Below are 17,677 nucleotides of genomic sequence, written 5' to 3'. Positions count from 1 at the left end.
TGCATAATGGACTGTGTGGAGGATTCTTTTTTTTGTTTTGAATTTTATTTTATTTATTTTTTATACAGAAGGTTCTTATTAGTTATCCATTTTATACATATTAATGTATATATGTCAATCCCAACCTTGTGTGGAGGATTCTTATTCACAATGGGACCTTGGAAGCCTGACAGAAAGATGTGGGATTTTTCCTTAGAGACGTTTTCCACTTACAAGGGTTTGTGCATTAACCCTCAGAAACAGGCTTATGACTAACCCTCAGAAACTCAGAAAATAGCATTTATAGTTCATAAACTGGCCTTCAATGTCCTTGAGGCAGGCATTATCACCATTTCTGTTGTACAGGGGAGGGACACATTTTCTAGATCACACCACCAGGGAGATTCTGATTCAAACCTGTCTGTGGATTTCCACTCCCCATACCCCAAGCTGCCTCTAGTTACTCAGAACCCCAGTGCTCTGGAGAACTGCAGCTGGGTGCAATCTGGTGAGATTATTTGGGGAGGTGGGACTTCTGACCAGACCAAACCGAGACACAAGCCTGTTCAAAGTCTGAGGCAAGTGGATGGTGCACTTGTGGAAAATGGCCAGCAGGGAGCACCTGTGGCCATTGGAACTGAGGTCTGAGGCTCCAGTCTTTCCAACAAAGACGTGAGACTTTCTGATTTTGTTTGTGGTAAGGCGGAGTCTTGACCAGGGGGTGTGGAAAATTTATAAGGAGTTCCTCGACCAAACAGTTAACAACAGCTGTAACATTAACGGCGGATGTTGTAGCTTATTCATTAATCATAAGATAATACTTAACAAACTTAAATAGCATTTACTCTCTGCTTTGGGGGAGGTACTATTGATATCAGCACTATTTTACAGGTGAGAAAACTGAATCCTAGAGAAATACTTAACTGGCCCAAGTGGAGACCAGGACTGGAAATCTGACAGCCCTGCTGTGGCAGCCTTGTGTCCAGTAATGGACACAGGGTCTGTGTCCATTACTCTACCTGAATGTTTGGCACAGAGCAGGCACTAATGCTGGTCGTTACCATTTTTCAGTACCCAGGGACAGACTCTCATGTTATGGATTTGCACATGAGCACATGAGCTCAGTGGGGCAGGTGGGACTAACCCCACTCAGGAGACAGCAGATGAGAATGCTTAGGTGACTCTGGGGTTGGACCAGCTCAATTTGAGCCCCATATCTCTGTGACCTCCAAGCAAACTATTTTAACCCTCTGTGCCTCACTTTTCTTCTCTGTAAAATGGGGACAATAGAACCTTCTTCCAAGGGGTCGTGTGAGGATTAATACTCTAAGTCTACATCAGGGCTTAGAACAGAGTCTGGCATATAATTATTCACTTCAACAGTGGCTATAATGGTCCCTGTTGAGGAAAGTGGCCCTCAGAAAGGTTAAGCAATTTGCTCAAAGCTACACAGGCAGAGCTGGGGTCAATAGCAAAACTCTACGTGATTTCTAAGCCCATGTGTATATAGTGGTTCTTCTCAAGGGTTTGTCAACTGAACAAATAGTGGATAGGTTGACTGGGTTCAGGGTTGGTCTACGAATTGGGGGTTAATGAGGTGGTGAGATTTCATGCCCACCAAGTGGGCTGCCATGATGTCAGGCGTTATTACTGGGTTTGCTTCTCAGAGTATCAGGGAATCACAGAACCAGCTGGAAGGGCCTGTAGGGATATCCCAGCTCAGGGCTCTTCAAACTGAACCCAATTGATACCTCAAGGTCATCTTGGGGTTGGAGGGAGAAAATAAAGGCCACCTGCTTCAATCAGAGCAGCTCTGTTTTGATCTATTTTAAAGTATTCAGCTGCTCTATAAGATTCATTTGACTAACCGAGTTATGGCTTAAAAAAAAAAAAAAGAAAAAGCTTTCAAACTTGAAAACCACAGAGATGGTCCAATTCCCTCACTTGACAAATAGAGAGACCAAGACCCAGAGTGGATCTCAGGCTCCACAGCCAGTTGGTGACAGGGCTGGGCAGCCTCCACTGACTGCGCCCACCTGCCTCTCTAGACTGGAAGTGAAGATCAGGCCACCAGGTTGACTCCTTCCCGTCCCTGGGCTCTGGGGGTACCTCTGCTCCTTGATGCACAAGGGCCTGGAACCTCTTTCCCTCCTGTGGTTTCTATTTTCCTGTCTGTGCCATGAGGAGAGTGGTTCTTGCCCCAGTCCGTGAACCTCCACCCGGCAAGGTTTCTGCCAGTTTGATGGTTATAATTTAGTAACAGGCCAGACTATTGTTTCCCCGGGGCAGCGCCCACTGAAGGGAAAATGCCAGGTCTTGATTTCCATAGGCCTCTGGCATTCCAGGCTCTGAAAGGTAAACTCTTTTATTATACCTCTGCCCACCCCCCCAGGATTTGCCTACTCAAGTGAACTCTGCCTCAGGCATCTCCAGAAGGCCCAGCCCTAGGCCCAGGCGCCCCCCGTCTCCCTTAACACCTTCCAGGCTGCGAGCCACACCCCCTTCATTTTTGCCAGGCCCAGCCTCCAACTGACCAGGCTGAGCTCCTGTTTTGCCCTTTGGGCTTTGGCACAGGCTGCTTCTTCTGCCTAGAATACCCTTCCCTCTCCTCTTCATCTGCCTAACTTCTACTCATCCTTCAGGGCTCAGCCTAGAGACCGCTTCCTCTGAGAAGCCTTCTCAGATTGCTCCTGGACTGGGCTAAGTGCTCCGGCCGTGTACTCCCATAGCAGACTTTTCCTCCCCTGTTTTCCCACAGATAGGACAGAATGAGAGGCTAGAAGTAAAAAGCACTCAGGCTGGGGGTGAGAAGAGCTGTAGAAAGTGAAGGGAAGATGAGAAAGAAAATGGGGTTTAAGAAGCGTTTGTGTGATTTACAGACATTTTAAATTTTGCTGGATACTGCATTCTTTTGGCACTGAGCCAGGACCACTTGGGTCCTGGCTCTCTAAGAGATTCAGTTGTTTCGTAAGTGTAAACCCTGGGAGGACAGCAATACTTTCCATTTTGTTCACTGCTGTATCCCCTAAAAGTAACATAGTAATTTAGACAAGCTACTCCACCTCACTGGGCCTTAGTTTCCTCACCGGTACTTCACTTCATCTCTGTGCCTCAATTTCCTGTGCTGTAAAATGGAGTGACAATTACCTATCTGTGGCCGGACTATTACATCAGCGGCTTCCAGTGAACCATGCCTCCTGGGACTCATGGTGTAGTCCCTCCCACACTGACTGAGGGCTGGGCATGTGACTTGCTTTGGCCACGGGGACGTTAGTAAGCGTGATGCAAGCAGAGCTTGCTCATTTACGGCTTGGTCCCTTAGAAGATTCCCTCTTGGAACCTCGCTGCCAGGATGTAAAGGAGCTCTGCTTGGCCTATTGAGTGACGTGGGGCCACTGGAGAGAGACTTGGAGGATGAGCCACCGTCTCGGACATTCTAGCCCCAGGCAAGCTCTCAGAAGAATGCATCCACAAGAGGAACCTCGGTTTCACCACGTGGAGCAGAAAAACCACCCAGCCGACCCCAGTCAACTCCACAGAATCATGGGAAATAGTACGTTGCTGTTTCAGGCTACTAAGCTTTGGAGTGGTTGATCACAAAGGAATAGATAACAAAAATCTCACCCTAGAAGGTTGATGTGAGGACTACGTGAGTTAGTACATAGAAGGCACATAGAAAAAGCATACTTTAATCCTGAGCACTCAATAAATGTTAGCTATCATTACTGTTACTACTATAGTATGTGATCAATAAACATTTGTTGAAGAGATAATTGCCTTCCTGTCGCCCTCCCCAGACTTCCCCATTAGACTCGCACCTGGGCTGAGAAGTCGATGAGTCTTGGCAACGGCTGCTTACTGCCTTCTTCACTCTTCAGGAAGTCCAGCAGGCTGCCTGTGTCGGGGAGGGTGAAGCAACATTTACTACTCTCAGGACTTCAGCGTGTGCTTAAGATCTTTCCTAGTAATGGATCGAAATAAAAGTATTTACCGCTCCTAGTGTTTGAGAAACAGAATTGGGGCGTTTGGAAAACGACTTTGTGATTGCCAGACTGGTCCCTTGACTGAGACGGCTTTCTGAGCCTGGATGACTGGGGGCGTGGTTTTATAAGGCAGGCATAATTGTGTGTTTAGAAAATGATAAAAGCTTTGAGATGTTGAATCACTCTAAATGGAGGTCATGTGAGATGTTTCTGTATATAGAGAAATGGGCAGGGATTGAAAATGATTGGTAAATGGTGGTCTAAAAAAAGATCCCTGAGACTGTCCTGAATTGTGTGTAGGCAGGGTGGGGGCAGCCTGGAACGGATGCTTTGTCAACTCTTAAGGTTGACAAAGGTCTTAATGCTTTGACTCTCTTTTCTGGAGCATTGGTCCAGCTAGGGAAGGTGGCTGATGGTGGGGGTGGGGGGGTGGTTTAGGGAGTCACCCCAGGCTCTAGGGCTCACAGTGAACCCCTAGAAGCCTCTTCTCCTATCACCCAGAGGGATTCTGGCCCCACCCGCTCTCCCAGGGGCCCATGTGCTCCCCTTCTCCTGGCATCCCCCTAACATGATTTCACCCCCTCAAACAGGAGGGTGGGGTAGGTGGATATGAGGATGATCAGTGAGCTCGTGTCAGAAGAGCTCCTGGTCGGACTGGGGAAATCTTGAAGGCAAGAACCGTGACAGAGTCACCGTTGACTCTGCAATTGACCCGGAGGAGCCACAGCCTGCATCCCCAGCTCCCAGCATGTGGCACCTTTGGCCATGAACTCTGTGATGATGTAGATGGGCTCCTCTGTGACCACGGCATGCAGCTTCACCAGCTTGTCGTGCTGCAGAGTTTTCATCAGGTTGGCTTCTGCCAGGAACGCGTCCACAGACATGCTCCCGGGCTTCATCGTCTTCACGGCCACCTTGGTGTGCTTGTTGTAGGTGGCTGGAGTGGAACAAGGAGCAGGAAACGTGGTCAGGACCCACTGCCCACAGTTCTGGAAGACCCGGGTGCAGACCTGCCTCCTCCAGGACGCCTTCCCTGCCCATCTCAGCCCTTAGAGAGAGAAGGGGAGACATGGGCTTTGGCCTTAGACAGATGTGGGTTGAAGGACCGGTTTACCACTTCCTAGCTGTGTGCCCTTGGGCAAGTCACTCAACCTCTTTGAACTGTGGTTTCCTCATCTGCAAAGGCTCTTTCAGGGATTAAAGAATAAACTTAAAACATCACTCAGATTATGTCACTCACTCACACACCTACCTTTGTTTTGTCAGACATTCATATACATACTATCTTTGCTTAAAATGGTTTATTTAATCTTAACACTGCTCTCAAAATAAATACCAGTTTCATCATGGTCCATAAGGCCCTGCATGATCTGGCCTTGCCCACCTCGCCTCATCATCCACCAACACCCCCTTACCTTTTGTGCACCAATCAGCCTGCGTATCCTTCAGTCCCCCAAGCAGCCAACTCCCCTTCCCACCACAGGGACTTTGCACATGCTGTTCCCTCACCTCACCCTACTCCTTCCCTGCTTCATCTTGTTGATCTTGTAAATCTCGTTGTTGCTTGTGTTTCCACGTGTGCCTTGGTTGCCAGGAAGCTCTAATCCAGAGTTGAGGTCTTCCTGTAGTAAGAGTCTAAGGCCTCATATAATATTTTTTGTTTTCCAACCTCATCAGCCCAATCTGTCTTACCTTCCTCTCCATATTCTCTCTGCCACATTCTCTTATTCAGTGCCTGGCACATAGTAGACTCTCAATAAATATAGTTAACATAGGTGGATTTTAATCTTATTTTTTTCTGGCTGAATTGTTTGCATATCTGTAAGTTGTCTTCACTCCCATTTGGAATGTGGTGGAGTATAAACACAATGGGGGGCGCCAGGCACTGGGCCAGGCATCGTGTCTAACCCACAGTCCTGCAAAGCAGGCTTTGCTATTCTTAGGTTATTAGAGGCAGGACAGCAGGGGTGGAATATGACTTTTTGGTGCTCCACAATGCCCTAGCATGGCGCTGGGCACACGGCAGGTGCTCAGAACAGCTTGTTCGTCAGCTGCCAACACTGAACTCACCTGGAAATCTCCAGTAATACTTACCCTTTCTTTCTTTTTTTTTTTTTTTGCCATGCTGCATGGCATGTGGGATCTTAGTTCCCTAACCGGGGATCGAAACCCGTACCCCCTGCATTGGAAGCACAGAGTCTTAACCACTGGACCACCAGGGAAGTCCTATATTCTTTCCCATTCTTAATTTTCATCATCCTAAGAGATGTTCAGGTTATGTCAACACCCTACTAATAGACTGTCCCAGCTCCATATGAGGGAGCAGATTCCTCATCTAGGACTCCTACTTCCCAGAAGAAAGTGTTTGACCCCAACAGGCCTGGCCTCAAAGGCAAATCAGTGTTTGCATGGCAGGACAATTTGGTTTGCTATCAGAGAGGAACTGAAGAATTGCTCCTTTATGGTTATTATTCAAATCTCCCCTCTGCCCTGGGTGGCATTCCCACTTTGCCTCAGGCTGTTCCTGAAAGCAAGGACCTCCCTCTCCCCTCCTTCCCCTCCTCACTCTGGCCCTGGGTCCTTACCCATCCAGACTTCCCCAAACTGCCCAGCTCCAAGTTTCTTCTCCAGCCTGAGGGACTCCCGGGGGATCTCCCAGGCATCTTTCTCCCAAGGCTTCTGGGGTTTGGAGGACATGCAGGGCACTGTCAGCTTCTGGCAGAGTCCGTCGCTCCCCTCTGGAATAGAGTCCCTGATCAGCTGAGGGCAGCCAGCTCCAGGCCAGCCACAGGCTTCCCCTTGGGGGCTGCCCCACCTGGTCCACTGTATCTGGCCCGTGTTCCAAAGGGTCGCCCTATCAGGGACATCCCCAAGAGAACAGAGCATGACGAGATGTCACCTCTGTCCTCCTGCTCAAAAGGCCTTCAGGAGACTCCGAAGCAACTATTTGTCTGGGGAGGAAGCATCATCAGGCCTCAGAGGCTGCAGTGCACACTTGACCAGGATTCCTGGGAGACAGGCCCACCCACTTGGGCCCCCGGTTGGAAGGCAGCCACAGTAGGACTTACTCTTTTTTGTTTGTTTGGCTGTGTCCCACAGCATGTGGGATCTTAGTTTCCTGATCAGGGATTGAACCTGCACCCCGTGTATTAAAAGGGCGGAGTCTTAACCACTGGATCGCCAGGGAACCCCCAGGACTCACTCTTGTAGTGGGCCACCAGCTCCTGCAGGCTGCCGAAGGTGCTCCGGGGGGAGATGTAGAAGCCCCCATTGTCCAGCGTCCGGATCTTATAATGTTTCACTGTGTCCCCGTGCTGGGGGTCGTAGTCTCGCACGGACAAAGAGTAGCTCCCTGCGTGGGCCAGAGAGAAACCCCTCAGGAGTGGACTCTCGGAGGCCTGCCACCTTGTGTCAGCAACCTGACACTCTGTAAGGCCACTACTGGCACCGTCCTGGCACCTGCTCAGTGGAGTACAGGGTAGGAGTGGGCTGTGGAGTCAGGCTTCCTGGGTGCTTCTCAGGCTGCTCCACGTCCAGCTGTGAGACCTTGGACAAGTGACTGCGTCACTTCTCTGGGCCTCAGTTTTCTCATCTGTAAAATGGGATTGGTCATACCTCCTCACCCCCATCCCATTGCCTGATGGTTAAAAGAAGTAATGCTTGTACTCAGGATGTAAACACTCATTAAATGTTGGCTGTCATCATCTTCATTATTATCTCTTTTTCTTCCTATCATCTATCTATCTATCAATCACAAAAGCCAAGATACCACACCAGTTTGGTAGAAATGCTATTTAGAAACAAACAAGCAAAAAGATAAAACAAACACAAAAATATCCAGTTCAATTATTACAGTATAAACATTGAAATGTAAGTGTAAACATTAAATGCTGTGGCAGGCTGAGTAACAGCTCCCAAGATGTCCGCGTTCTAATCCCTGACACCTGTGATTACCTTACATGGTAAAAGGGGTTTTACAGATGTGATTCAGTTAAGGATCTGGAGATAGGGAAATCATCCTGGATTATCCAGGTAGGCCCAGTGTAATCACAAGGGTCTTTATAAGAGGAAGTAAGAAGGTCAAAGTAGGATATATGAAGATGGAAAGTTGAGGTTGGAGAGATGTGAGAAAGGGGCTATGAGGCAAGGAATGCTGGTGACCTCTAGAAGCTGAAAAAGGCAAAGAAACAGATTCTTTTGTGAAGCCTCCAGAAGGGACCAGTCCTGCGGACACTTTAACTTGAGCCCAGTGAGACTGATTTCAGAATTCTGAGCCCCAGAACTGTAACATCATAAATTTATCTCGCTTTAAGCCACTAAGCTTGTGGTAATTTGTTACAACAGCAATAGGAACCTAATACACATGGCATCCCATAGACCAGAAACACACACGTCTTTCAGTCCACGGCCATGGTTCTGCCATTTGTGAGCTGAGTGTCCTTGGGCAAGTTATCAGCCTCTCTGTCTCTCAGTTTTCTCTACCACAGTAGCACCATGTCTTAGGATTTGGGGGAGGTTTAAACTGTTGCATGAATAACAGTTGATCATACATGCTAGCCACTAAGAACCTTGTCTGAATAAAAAATGAATGAAAGAAAAAATGAATGAATAGGAATAATATTCATTATAATGAATTATAGTTATATGTATTATGATAAATGATATTATTCACTATAGTGAATGAATAACCCCACAAGGTAGAGGTTCTTCATCACCACAATTTTATAGATGAGGAGACTGAGGTCCAGGGAGGTGAAGTAACTCACCCACAGTCACACAGCTTGTAAGTAGCAGAGCTGGGAGTCAAACCCAGGCAGCAGGCTCTGGGACCCCCACTCTTAGCCGCTCTGCCCAGTCAAGGTGAGGCTGGTTTGGCCGATGCTGGGTGGGGAGAAGCAGAATCCAAGAAGAAGCAGGATAGGATTTGGGGCACTTGTGCTGCAAGTTTTATTAACTCGGCGAACCCGCCTATGCCCCCACCTCTGAGGGCTGTGACAGTGGCCCAAGCTCACCTTCCTGCCCCGTAGGTCTGCCCTTGTGTGCAGGATGGCCCAGCGGGAGAAGAGAAGCCGAGGGCTGTGTACGGCTTTACCTTTTTGTCCATTTCTTTTCCTCTGGGGGCTGAAAAGGGGCTTGTTGGGTGGGAGGAAATAAAGCCTAAATATTCACTGACCCAAAACACTGATTTTGAGTGGTGTTCTAGCCACATTCAGGCTTCCCCAGTTCAGATACCTAGGGAGTGAGTAGAAGGTCACACAGATGCCTTCGATTGTTGGCCCCAAAACTGCCCAGGGTACTGTGAGGTCACACTTTACGCAATTTACTGATTTCTTTGAACCAGGCAGTCTTGAGACTAAACACCGTAGTAAAGGTCCACTCTGTGTGTGAAATCCGAAATCACGAGACTCCTACTTACATTCATTCCTTTGGGAAAACTGGCCTCAGTTGATGTCAGTTTGAGTTACGCACTGTTTTGGGGCACTGCTCTTGCCTCCTGTGCGATGACCCGGCACAAAGCCACCCTCACAGCACAGAAATTTCAGGAAGCAGGCCTCCAACATCAAAACTTCCAAATACCTCAAAGGAGCTATTTTAAGCAGGGTCCTAGCGAAGGCCCTCCTTTGGGAGGAGGCCACCCATTTTCGTATGGAGAGAGGGAAGAGTCAGGTCTAGGGACAAGATATATTTTGATGGATATTTAAAAGAATACAAGCAGGATGTTGTTTTTAGGGGCGGTCACTGCCTCCTACTTCCATTGGCCTAAGCCGGCAGCTCTGGGGGCTGAGAAGGCCCAAACTAGGCTTGAGCAAAGGGCCGGAGGAAGCTTGGAAGCCGCGGTGGGCTGGTGAGTTGTTCAGGCCCCCATCCCCCGGGGCATTCCCCGTGGGGTAGGGGTGGGTGGGCAGGGACACAGGGCTGGGAGGGCCCGCATCACCTTTGGTGGTCTCGCTGTCCCGCATCATGAAGGAGCCCAGCACATTGCCAGGGGCCAGGAGTTGGCGCTCTGCATCCTTCCGGCTGATGCCCTTGAAGAACCACCTGGAGGGGAGGGGGGTGCAGCGTGTGAACCCGTGGCGGACAGTCCTGGCTGGCTCTCAGTGCTCTTGCCCGGCACCAGGATTCTGAGGGCCAGGCTTCCTGCGGGATCAATTTTACTCAGATTCTTTTGGGGAAAACAACCATTCTTTTAATATTTTAACATTAAAACAGACATTTTACCAAACTGGTGAATCCAGTTTGCTGAGGCTGAAACTTATGCAATTTGGGGAGCTTTCTTCAAGAAAAGTAACACAGCGTTACAAATACAAAATGCTCGTGGTCGTTCCAGCACCACCCAACGGGAGGGATAAGGTGATGAACAGAAAGATTGGGTGGAAAAATACAGCGGTCTTAACCAACTGCGGTCAAAAATCTTACTTCTCCAAATTTCACAAGAACATTTGACCATCTTTTCAGGGTCTTGGAGGCCCACGTGAGTGAGGGCTGAGCTCTGTTACTGCCACAGTTCATCCTCCTCTGTGGATACAGAGTGAATATAAAGTCGGCATGCGTTTCTAAGATAAAAGGTGAGATTTCAAATGATTTTCTACTTGGGACCATATCCTTGGACCTTTTCTTCATACTCCCTGGATGTTTGGGATCTTGGGTGGAAAAATTCAAGCAGCAGCAAACAAACCCGTTCCCTGAGGAGTAGTTCATGGGCTGTGATGGAAAAACCTCAGACCAGAGGTCAGCTGGCCTTGACCCTGCCACAAATCTGCTGTGTGATTTTGATCACGTCGTTTTCCCTCTCTGGACTCCTGTTTCCTCTGCTATCAACTGGGGAGACAGACAGCTGACATTCCTCAAGTTCTTGTTACCCACCCAACAACTCTGTGGAATCATTGCCTTTATTATCCCCACTTTATAGATGAGGAAACTGAGGAACAGAGAAAGCAAGTAACTTGCCTGGCGTCATAGAGCTAGGAAGTGGTGGGGGCAGGATTCAAAGCCAGGCAGTCTAACTCCAGAGCCCAAGGTCTTAGTCACCATTCTACACCCCCCACTTGCCTTCTTTGCTCTCATTTGGTAAAGTAATTCATGCCATGGTAAAATGTTCAAGCAATGTTAAAGGGTACAGAGTAAGAGATATCTCCCTGGCAATTCCATCCCTAGGAAGTTATCCCGCTATCTCCCTGGCAATTCCATCCCTAGGAAGTTATCCCACCGATCTTGCACAGGAGGAAGTGACATATACGCAAGGAGATTCACCGCAGCACAAGACTGGAAGCAGCTTAAGTGACTGCTGGCAGGGGATGGTGGGGCATCTACGTGACAGACACTGCAGCTGTGAAAAGGAGGATACTGTAGGTGCTGCACGGAAGAGCTGAACAAAAGGAGTAGAACAGTGTGCGTTCAATCTGCGACTTGTGTAAAATGGAGGGAGATACATGTATTTTCTTAATCAAGTATAAAGCATTTGGGAGGACGTACAAGAAACTGGTTGCTTCTGGAAGGGAAGTAGCTGGGTGGGGATAGGGTGGGAGGAACACTTTTCACTCTTTATCCTAGGTCCTTCTGCACCATTTGCATTTTGAAACATTTGAAAATATTGCCTATTTCAAGGCAGATGAGGAAATAAGATCTCATCCCACGCTGATTCCAGTGCCCCAGCTGCCCTCCCCAGAAGCAGCCTCTGTGAGCAGTTTCTTGATGCAGACACAAGAACCCAGGAGTGTAAGACTCACATAGGTATTTAGGTCAGTGGTTCTCAAGGTGCGGGAGGCAGACAGCGAACCCGTGAACAACCAAGGAAACAAGATCATTTTTGCTAGTGAGAAGTGTCTAGAAGGAAGTAAAATGGGTTTCCATGAGAGAGAGAGAATCTCAGAGGGGACCTGATTGAGACCGGGAAGGCCTCTCTGAGACTGGAAAGATGAGAAGGAGCCAGCCAGGCAAAGAGCCCTAGGAAGAGCGTGCCAGGCAGGGGAGACAGTGAGTGCAAAGGCCCTGAGGCAGGAGCAAGGCTGGCTCTGTTCATGCTTCCTTCTGGAGGGCGGGGAAATAGAATACTCACTCTTCTGTCTCCAGAGAGTTGACTCGGGCAACGTAGTTGCTTGGGATGTAGCCCTCTTTCCGGGTAGCCAGGGATCGTGCTCTCCACCACTCCCCAGATCTGAGGGACAGGAGGAAGCAAAGGGGTCAGAGGGCAGGAGGACCACTCCTCGTCCTCTTGGGCCCCCCAGCGTTGGCCTGGAATACCCCCAACACCAGGAAGCCGGTAGGGTGAAGGGCAGGGCCACTACTGTCTCCGCTCCCAGCCTTCACCCCGTTAAGGTAAATACCTTTACAACAATCCCCACTGTGCCTCTGAAGGTCCACCCAGGGCTAGAATCAAGCCCTGTACCTGCATTCAGAGTCCTAGGTTTGTGGCCTCACTCTTATTCCCTGGACTTGTGGCCTTGGCCTTATTAGCCATATGTAAGGTGGGGCCCTATGCCCATGGCAGACTCACAGTGGCTCGTTGGGGCTGAGAGCCAGAAGGAGTGGGCTCAGGAGTCTGACCAAGCATAACCACTCCCATCCTTGGGCCCCAGGACATACTAGACACTACATCCACTGATGGTGAAGATGGTAGGAGAGTGGAGGTAGCAAGCTCAGAGATCCATGGATTTCTGAATGCAAAGTCACCTCAGCAGGGTCTGGTCCATAGGTAAGGCTGCAGCTTAATCATAGGAGTCCAAGGAAGGCTTCCCTGAGAAAGCACTTTCTACTGTCCATCCTTGCCTGGATGAGCCATTAGCAAGTATGCAAGCCCCTTTACTGTGGCTGTAAGCCAGGTTAACAGCAAACTCTTCTTCCTTTATTACGATCAGGTTCTCATCAGTCATTTACACCCTAGTGTAATATAGTTTATCAGGTCCTTTACTGAAGCACAAGAGAGCAAAACTGAGTATTAGAGATAGGTATGTCTTAGAGGGGAGTGGAATGGGGACTCACTCTTCCAGGACTACCATCTCGTCCCCCTTCTGGAAACTGAGGTCTTCATGGTGAATGGCCTCGTAATCATACAAGGCAACCACAATGATCTCCTCAGAACCTGCTGGGAAGAGAGACATGTGGGATGGTGAGGCTTTATCTGAGCACACCCACAGTCCTGGGTGTTTCCCACCCCAACACCTGGCACCCAGCCCTGGACCCCTTGATGTGTCTGTCTTGTGATATAAGTAAGCATCTTGCCATGCCAGCTGTGATTCTTGAGTTTAAAGCTAACGGAGTTTTGTTCATGTTATGAAACAACATTATAGAAAAACAATAGCTTGTACTAAGTACTTTGGGGGAAATTTATGGGATTTTCAAGAGTGGTTTTGACTGTTTGGGATTTTTGCCTCAAGCTCTGACTGAGAACCTAACCTAATCCGCTACATAACATGACTCCAGTACACGTGCTTGCCAGCTACTTACCCTCTGTGGACCCTGGTGGGTTGCCGTTGCTACTGTCAGGCCACTGTGGGGAAGAAATGGGAGAAGGGGATGAATCCAATAGTGTGTGTGTAGCCACGGAAGGTCTGTGTCAAAAAGGATATCCCAGCCCCGTGAGTCATGGGAGGAGGCCCAGAGAGGGCTGGGAAGTACCCAAGGTAACACAGCACATTAGGGGCACAGGCAGCACAAGGATGCAGGTCTCTTGGGTTGTAGGCTCTGCCTTCAGCCTTGGACATACTGGGGGACGTACTTGTGCCTTCCCCTCAACATACAGTGAGGGGCTTGGTCCAGATCAGTGTTTTCCAAGCTATGTTTGAAGAAACCCTGGGTCTACCAACGTGGCCCATGAATAAAGGCTCCACTATGTATGTGAAACAACATAAGTGTCTGTCCAAAGGGGAATTGGTTCCTACACTGTGGTGCTCTAAGCAGCCCTTATAAAAGGGAGGCCGCTTCCTTCCTGACACAATGAGACCTCAAAGATATATTGTTGAGTAAACAAAGCTAGTTCAGAATGGTAAATATGATACATTGGTATAAAACACATACTCAAACATCCTAAACACTTTCTGTGGACACATGCTGTACACATGTGAGTGTAAATTCATGGAAAAAGGTTTGCAAGGTTCCATGCCAAACTGACAACAGCTGATACCTCTGAGGTAGGGTGTGGGGCATTGGTCAGCAGAGACTGTAGCTTTCACTGAAATCTGTGATTTTTATTTTCAAGGAGAATGAATTTGTGTGTTACACACGTAAGTAAACATTAATTTAAAGAAATAGGTTTGGGAAACACTAAGAAGTATATCCTTTTTGGGGAGAGTCACAAAGCCCATTACAAAGATTTATAAAGGCTCTGAGTCCTACAGGGAAGGAGTGTTTGGCCCAGTGTTTTGCAAACTGATATGACCTGGGAACCCTTTCTCAGTTACTAACTTACTGCTGAACCAGTGCTCTGAATGAGGGGAACAGTGAATGGCTGATAATAGCGTCCCTTAAACCTGATGCTCAGAGAGAACAGCCAGAAACTGGTGGGAGAAAATCCTCTGCTTCCCACTGCTGACAAGGCAGAAGGCCTCAGAGAACCTGAGAACCTGGAGCCCTGGCCACAGAAAGGGCCCCGGGACATGCAGGCCAGGTGAGAAGCAGACCTGGGAGCGACTTAGGGTTTAGGATGTCAGCTCAGGATCTCGTGTAACCTCAGGCTGTATTAGTAGATGTCAAGTGTCAGAAGGAGGGAGGTGAATATTCCAGTCTTCTCCCATTTCCATGTGTTTGGGGCAGGACTAAGGGGCAGGTGTGTGATCCAGGAGTAAGGGTTATGGGGTAATATGCCTGCCTTCAATACAAGGAAGAACCTTCTAAGGGGCACCAGAAAAGAGTGCACCCCTGCCTCTGCAGGCAGCGAGCAGAGGCTGTCCTTCCTGGACAGCCTCAGGTAAGGGGATGGACGAAAGGATCCTATAGGAGAGAGAACCTAGCCTTGAGTTTAGGAAGACCCAGCTCTGCTGCTTCCCAGCGGTATGAGCCCAGGGGAGCCATTTAACCTCTTTGAGCCTCAGTCAGCCTGGCTGTAAAGTAAAGTAACTCCAGCCTCAGTTTTTGGTGAGGATTAATGAACAGAAATACCTCACTCCAGTGCCCGGAACATAGTAGGTTTTCAAAGAACAGTAATGGTTATTACAACTGTTATTGCTGCTCTTAGTACTGTTGTCCCTTTACTAGTACGATTATTGTAATCACTACTATTGCTACTGCTACGGCTCTTCTGACTATCACAACTACCATTACTAGTGGGGCTACTTCTATGGCAACTACTGCTCCCAGGACCCCCACTATTGCCACCACGACTACTGTTCCTGTCACTAGCATTTGGCTCTGTTACTCTTGTTCCTACCCCTGGGACATTGGAACCTGCACTGCCCAAGTTCAATCCTTACAACCAGGTGGTCTTCAGCAAGTTATTTAATCTCTCTGTGTCTCATCTGTAAAATGGGTATAATATAAATTGTGACCTACAAGAGCACTATTGTGAGGATTAAAGGTGTTAGTAACAGTAATGCACTTAAGGTAGGGCTTGGTTCATCGTAAGCTCTGTAGAAGTGTAAGAGAAGTAAGCAAATAACCTCTGCTAGTATTACCACTTCTCTCATTTACTCTTTCTGCTTTTGTTCCTACTGCTATTGCTGTTGTATTCCCACTAGTATTGTTGTTTCTGTTATTGCTACCATTGTTATTACAGTTACTGCCATGATGCTGATACTGTCATCATTCCTGTCATTACTTCAACTGCTGTTGTCACTAACCTGCTCACTCATGACTCTCAGTACTGCTTATGGTACTTCCTAGGTGTGAGGCCGGCCATGCCCCCTGGGACCTGGTCACCCAGGCTGATGGGCCAAGGCCTGGGCAGTGGGACAAGGGGCAGTGACATCCCCGTCCTGGGTGCTTGGTGCAGGTGTATCCTGGGGAGTCAGGGAGCTGCTGGCGACCTGTAAGCTCCATTTCACCCCAGGCTCACCCTGCTCGCCCTTGGGAAAACAGGAAGCGGTGAGGGCAGGTTGGGGCAGCCCCCGGGCTGCCGTCGGTCTCCCCTTTCTTCCCCAACTCACCCGCTTGCCCAAGGACGTGGGATCCGGCACATACAAAGCACTGTGTGGGCTGGTGTTGGGCTCCGTTTTTGAGACCTTGCCTCCATCCCGGAGGAACTTGGACTTCACACACCCCATCCTGTGGTAGAGAGAAGGGAGATGAGCCCCGCTTGCTCTGAGCCCCACACGGGGGAGTCTTTGATGCTGGGCTCTAGACTCCGTGTTCCCAGGCTGGCACCCTGTCACCTTCCCTGTCTCCCCTCCCCCTCTCTGCCCCCCTCACCCCACCCTGGCCACGTGGAGCTCACTCTGCCCTTGTCATCTCTGGGCTTCCCCACACCACGTCTGGCCCGCACCCACACAGAGCTGACAAGCTGTTGTAGTCATGCTACCAAGGACCCCTGCGATGGGGAGTTTATTCAGAGAATAAATCGTGATGATCATTGAAATTCAACAGGCGGAGCCTCAGACCAGAGTGGGGGGAGGGGGTGTGGGAGCTGCCAGCTCTGGGGTCAGAAAGCCTGAGCTGACGCTTGACCCCTCCCTCCCCAGCTAGCAGCTCACTTACCATGCCCCCTGCTCCCCAGTCTCAGTTCCTCATCAGCAAAGTGGGGATAATAATACGACCTACTCGCCGGGCGTTGGGAGGACGAGAAAGCACGTGGGTGGGGAAATACTCAACACAGAGTCAGGCTCAGAGCAAATGGTGAAGTAAAACTATACTCTCATTATATAACGTCAACATTTTATATAAACTGATAAGGATCAGGTCACATAATGTGGCTCAAACAATCAAGGTCATCATATTCCTCACATCATTTTCTAGTTGCCTTCTAACAGCTTCCTTCCTTCTTCCCTCCCTCCCCCCCACCCCTTTTTCTTTTTTTCTTCCTTCCCTTCTTTCTCTCATGGATTTATTTGGTCATTCAACCATTCATTTACTCAGCAAACATTTACTGAGCACTCTTCTAAACCATGATTAAGACAAGCAAGTTCATGCCCTTACGGAGCTCACTCTGGAGGTGGATGGGAGACACAGACGATAAACAGGTAACAAATAAATAACAAGATAAATTCAGTTAGTGAAAAGTGTGAGGATGATAAAAGAGGATGTGATCAGGAACAACTATGTGGGGCCCCTTTACACAGGGCGGTTGGGGAAGGCCTCTCTCAGGAGGTGATATTGGACCTGGGGCCTGACTGACACAAAGGAGCCAGTTATGTAACACTCTGAGGGAACAGTGTTCCAGGCAGAGGGAACAGCAAGTGCAAAGGAATGTGATTGAAGAGAATCAGGCACTGAAAGGAGGCCAGTGTGACTGGAGACCGCAGGCAGCAGAGAGAGGATAGCATGTGACAAGGATGCCCCATGTTGTGAGGAGTTTGGATTTGATTCTAAGGATGATGGGAAACCATGGAAAGTTTCAAGCAGAAGGATGACAGGGTTCAGTGTGTACTTTAAATAATCCCACTGGCTGCTCGGTGGAGTGTGGACTTTAGTGAGCAGGGCAGGGAGCCCTGTCCACTGCAGGAGTCCAGGCTTGAGATGATGGTGGCCTGGCCCGGGGTGGTGGCTACTGAGGAGGGCGTAAGAAGTGGACAGATTCGGGGGACATTTTGGAGGTAGAGCTGACAGACTTTGCTGGTGGATTAATCAAA

General features: G+C 49.0%; 1 protein-coding gene across 4 annotated transcripts in view; it reads right to left on the bottom strand.

Annotated features, from left to right (window-relative positions):
• Positions 1 to 17,677, bottom strand: part of HCK (HCK proto-oncogene, Src family tyrosine kinase) — a 39,470-nt gene that overhangs the window by 8,723 nt on the left and 13,070 nt on the right. For 2 of the 4 annotated variants that reach the window (XM_030830948.3, XM_070043645.1), the window contains 9 exons: positions 16,040 to 16,157; positions 13,407 to 13,449; positions 12,942 to 13,044; positions 12,019 to 12,117; positions 9,898 to 10,001; positions 7,165 to 7,314; positions 6,548 to 6,700; positions 4,720 to 4,899; positions 3,798 to 3,874 (listed from right to left, as the gene is read on the bottom strand). In XM_030830948.3, the coding sequence (XP_030686808.1) occupies positions 3,798 to 3,874; positions 4,720 to 4,899; positions 6,548 to 6,700; positions 7,165 to 7,314; positions 9,898 to 10,001; positions 12,019 to 12,117; positions 12,942 to 13,044; positions 13,407 to 13,449; positions 16,040 to 16,156 (1,026 nt within the window). In that variant the 5' untranslated portion in view covers position 16,157. Of the gene's footprint in view, positions 1 to 3,797; positions 3,875 to 4,719; positions 4,900 to 6,547; positions 6,701 to 7,164; positions 7,315 to 9,897; positions 10,002 to 12,018; positions 12,118 to 12,941; positions 13,045 to 13,406; positions 13,450 to 16,039; positions 16,158 to 17,677 lie in introns of those variants that run through there. The other 2 variants (XM_030830949.3, XM_060285020.2) reach the window with 2 other exon arrangements.

Source organism: Globicephala melas, chromosome 15, assembly GCF_963455315.2.
Source record: "Globicephala melas chromosome 15, mGloMel1.2, whole genome shotgun sequence".
Classification (NCBI taxonomy): Eukaryota; Metazoa; Chordata; class Mammalia; order Artiodactyla; family Delphinidae; genus Globicephala; species Globicephala melas.
This window is presented reverse-complemented; position numbering and strand designations above follow the sequence as displayed.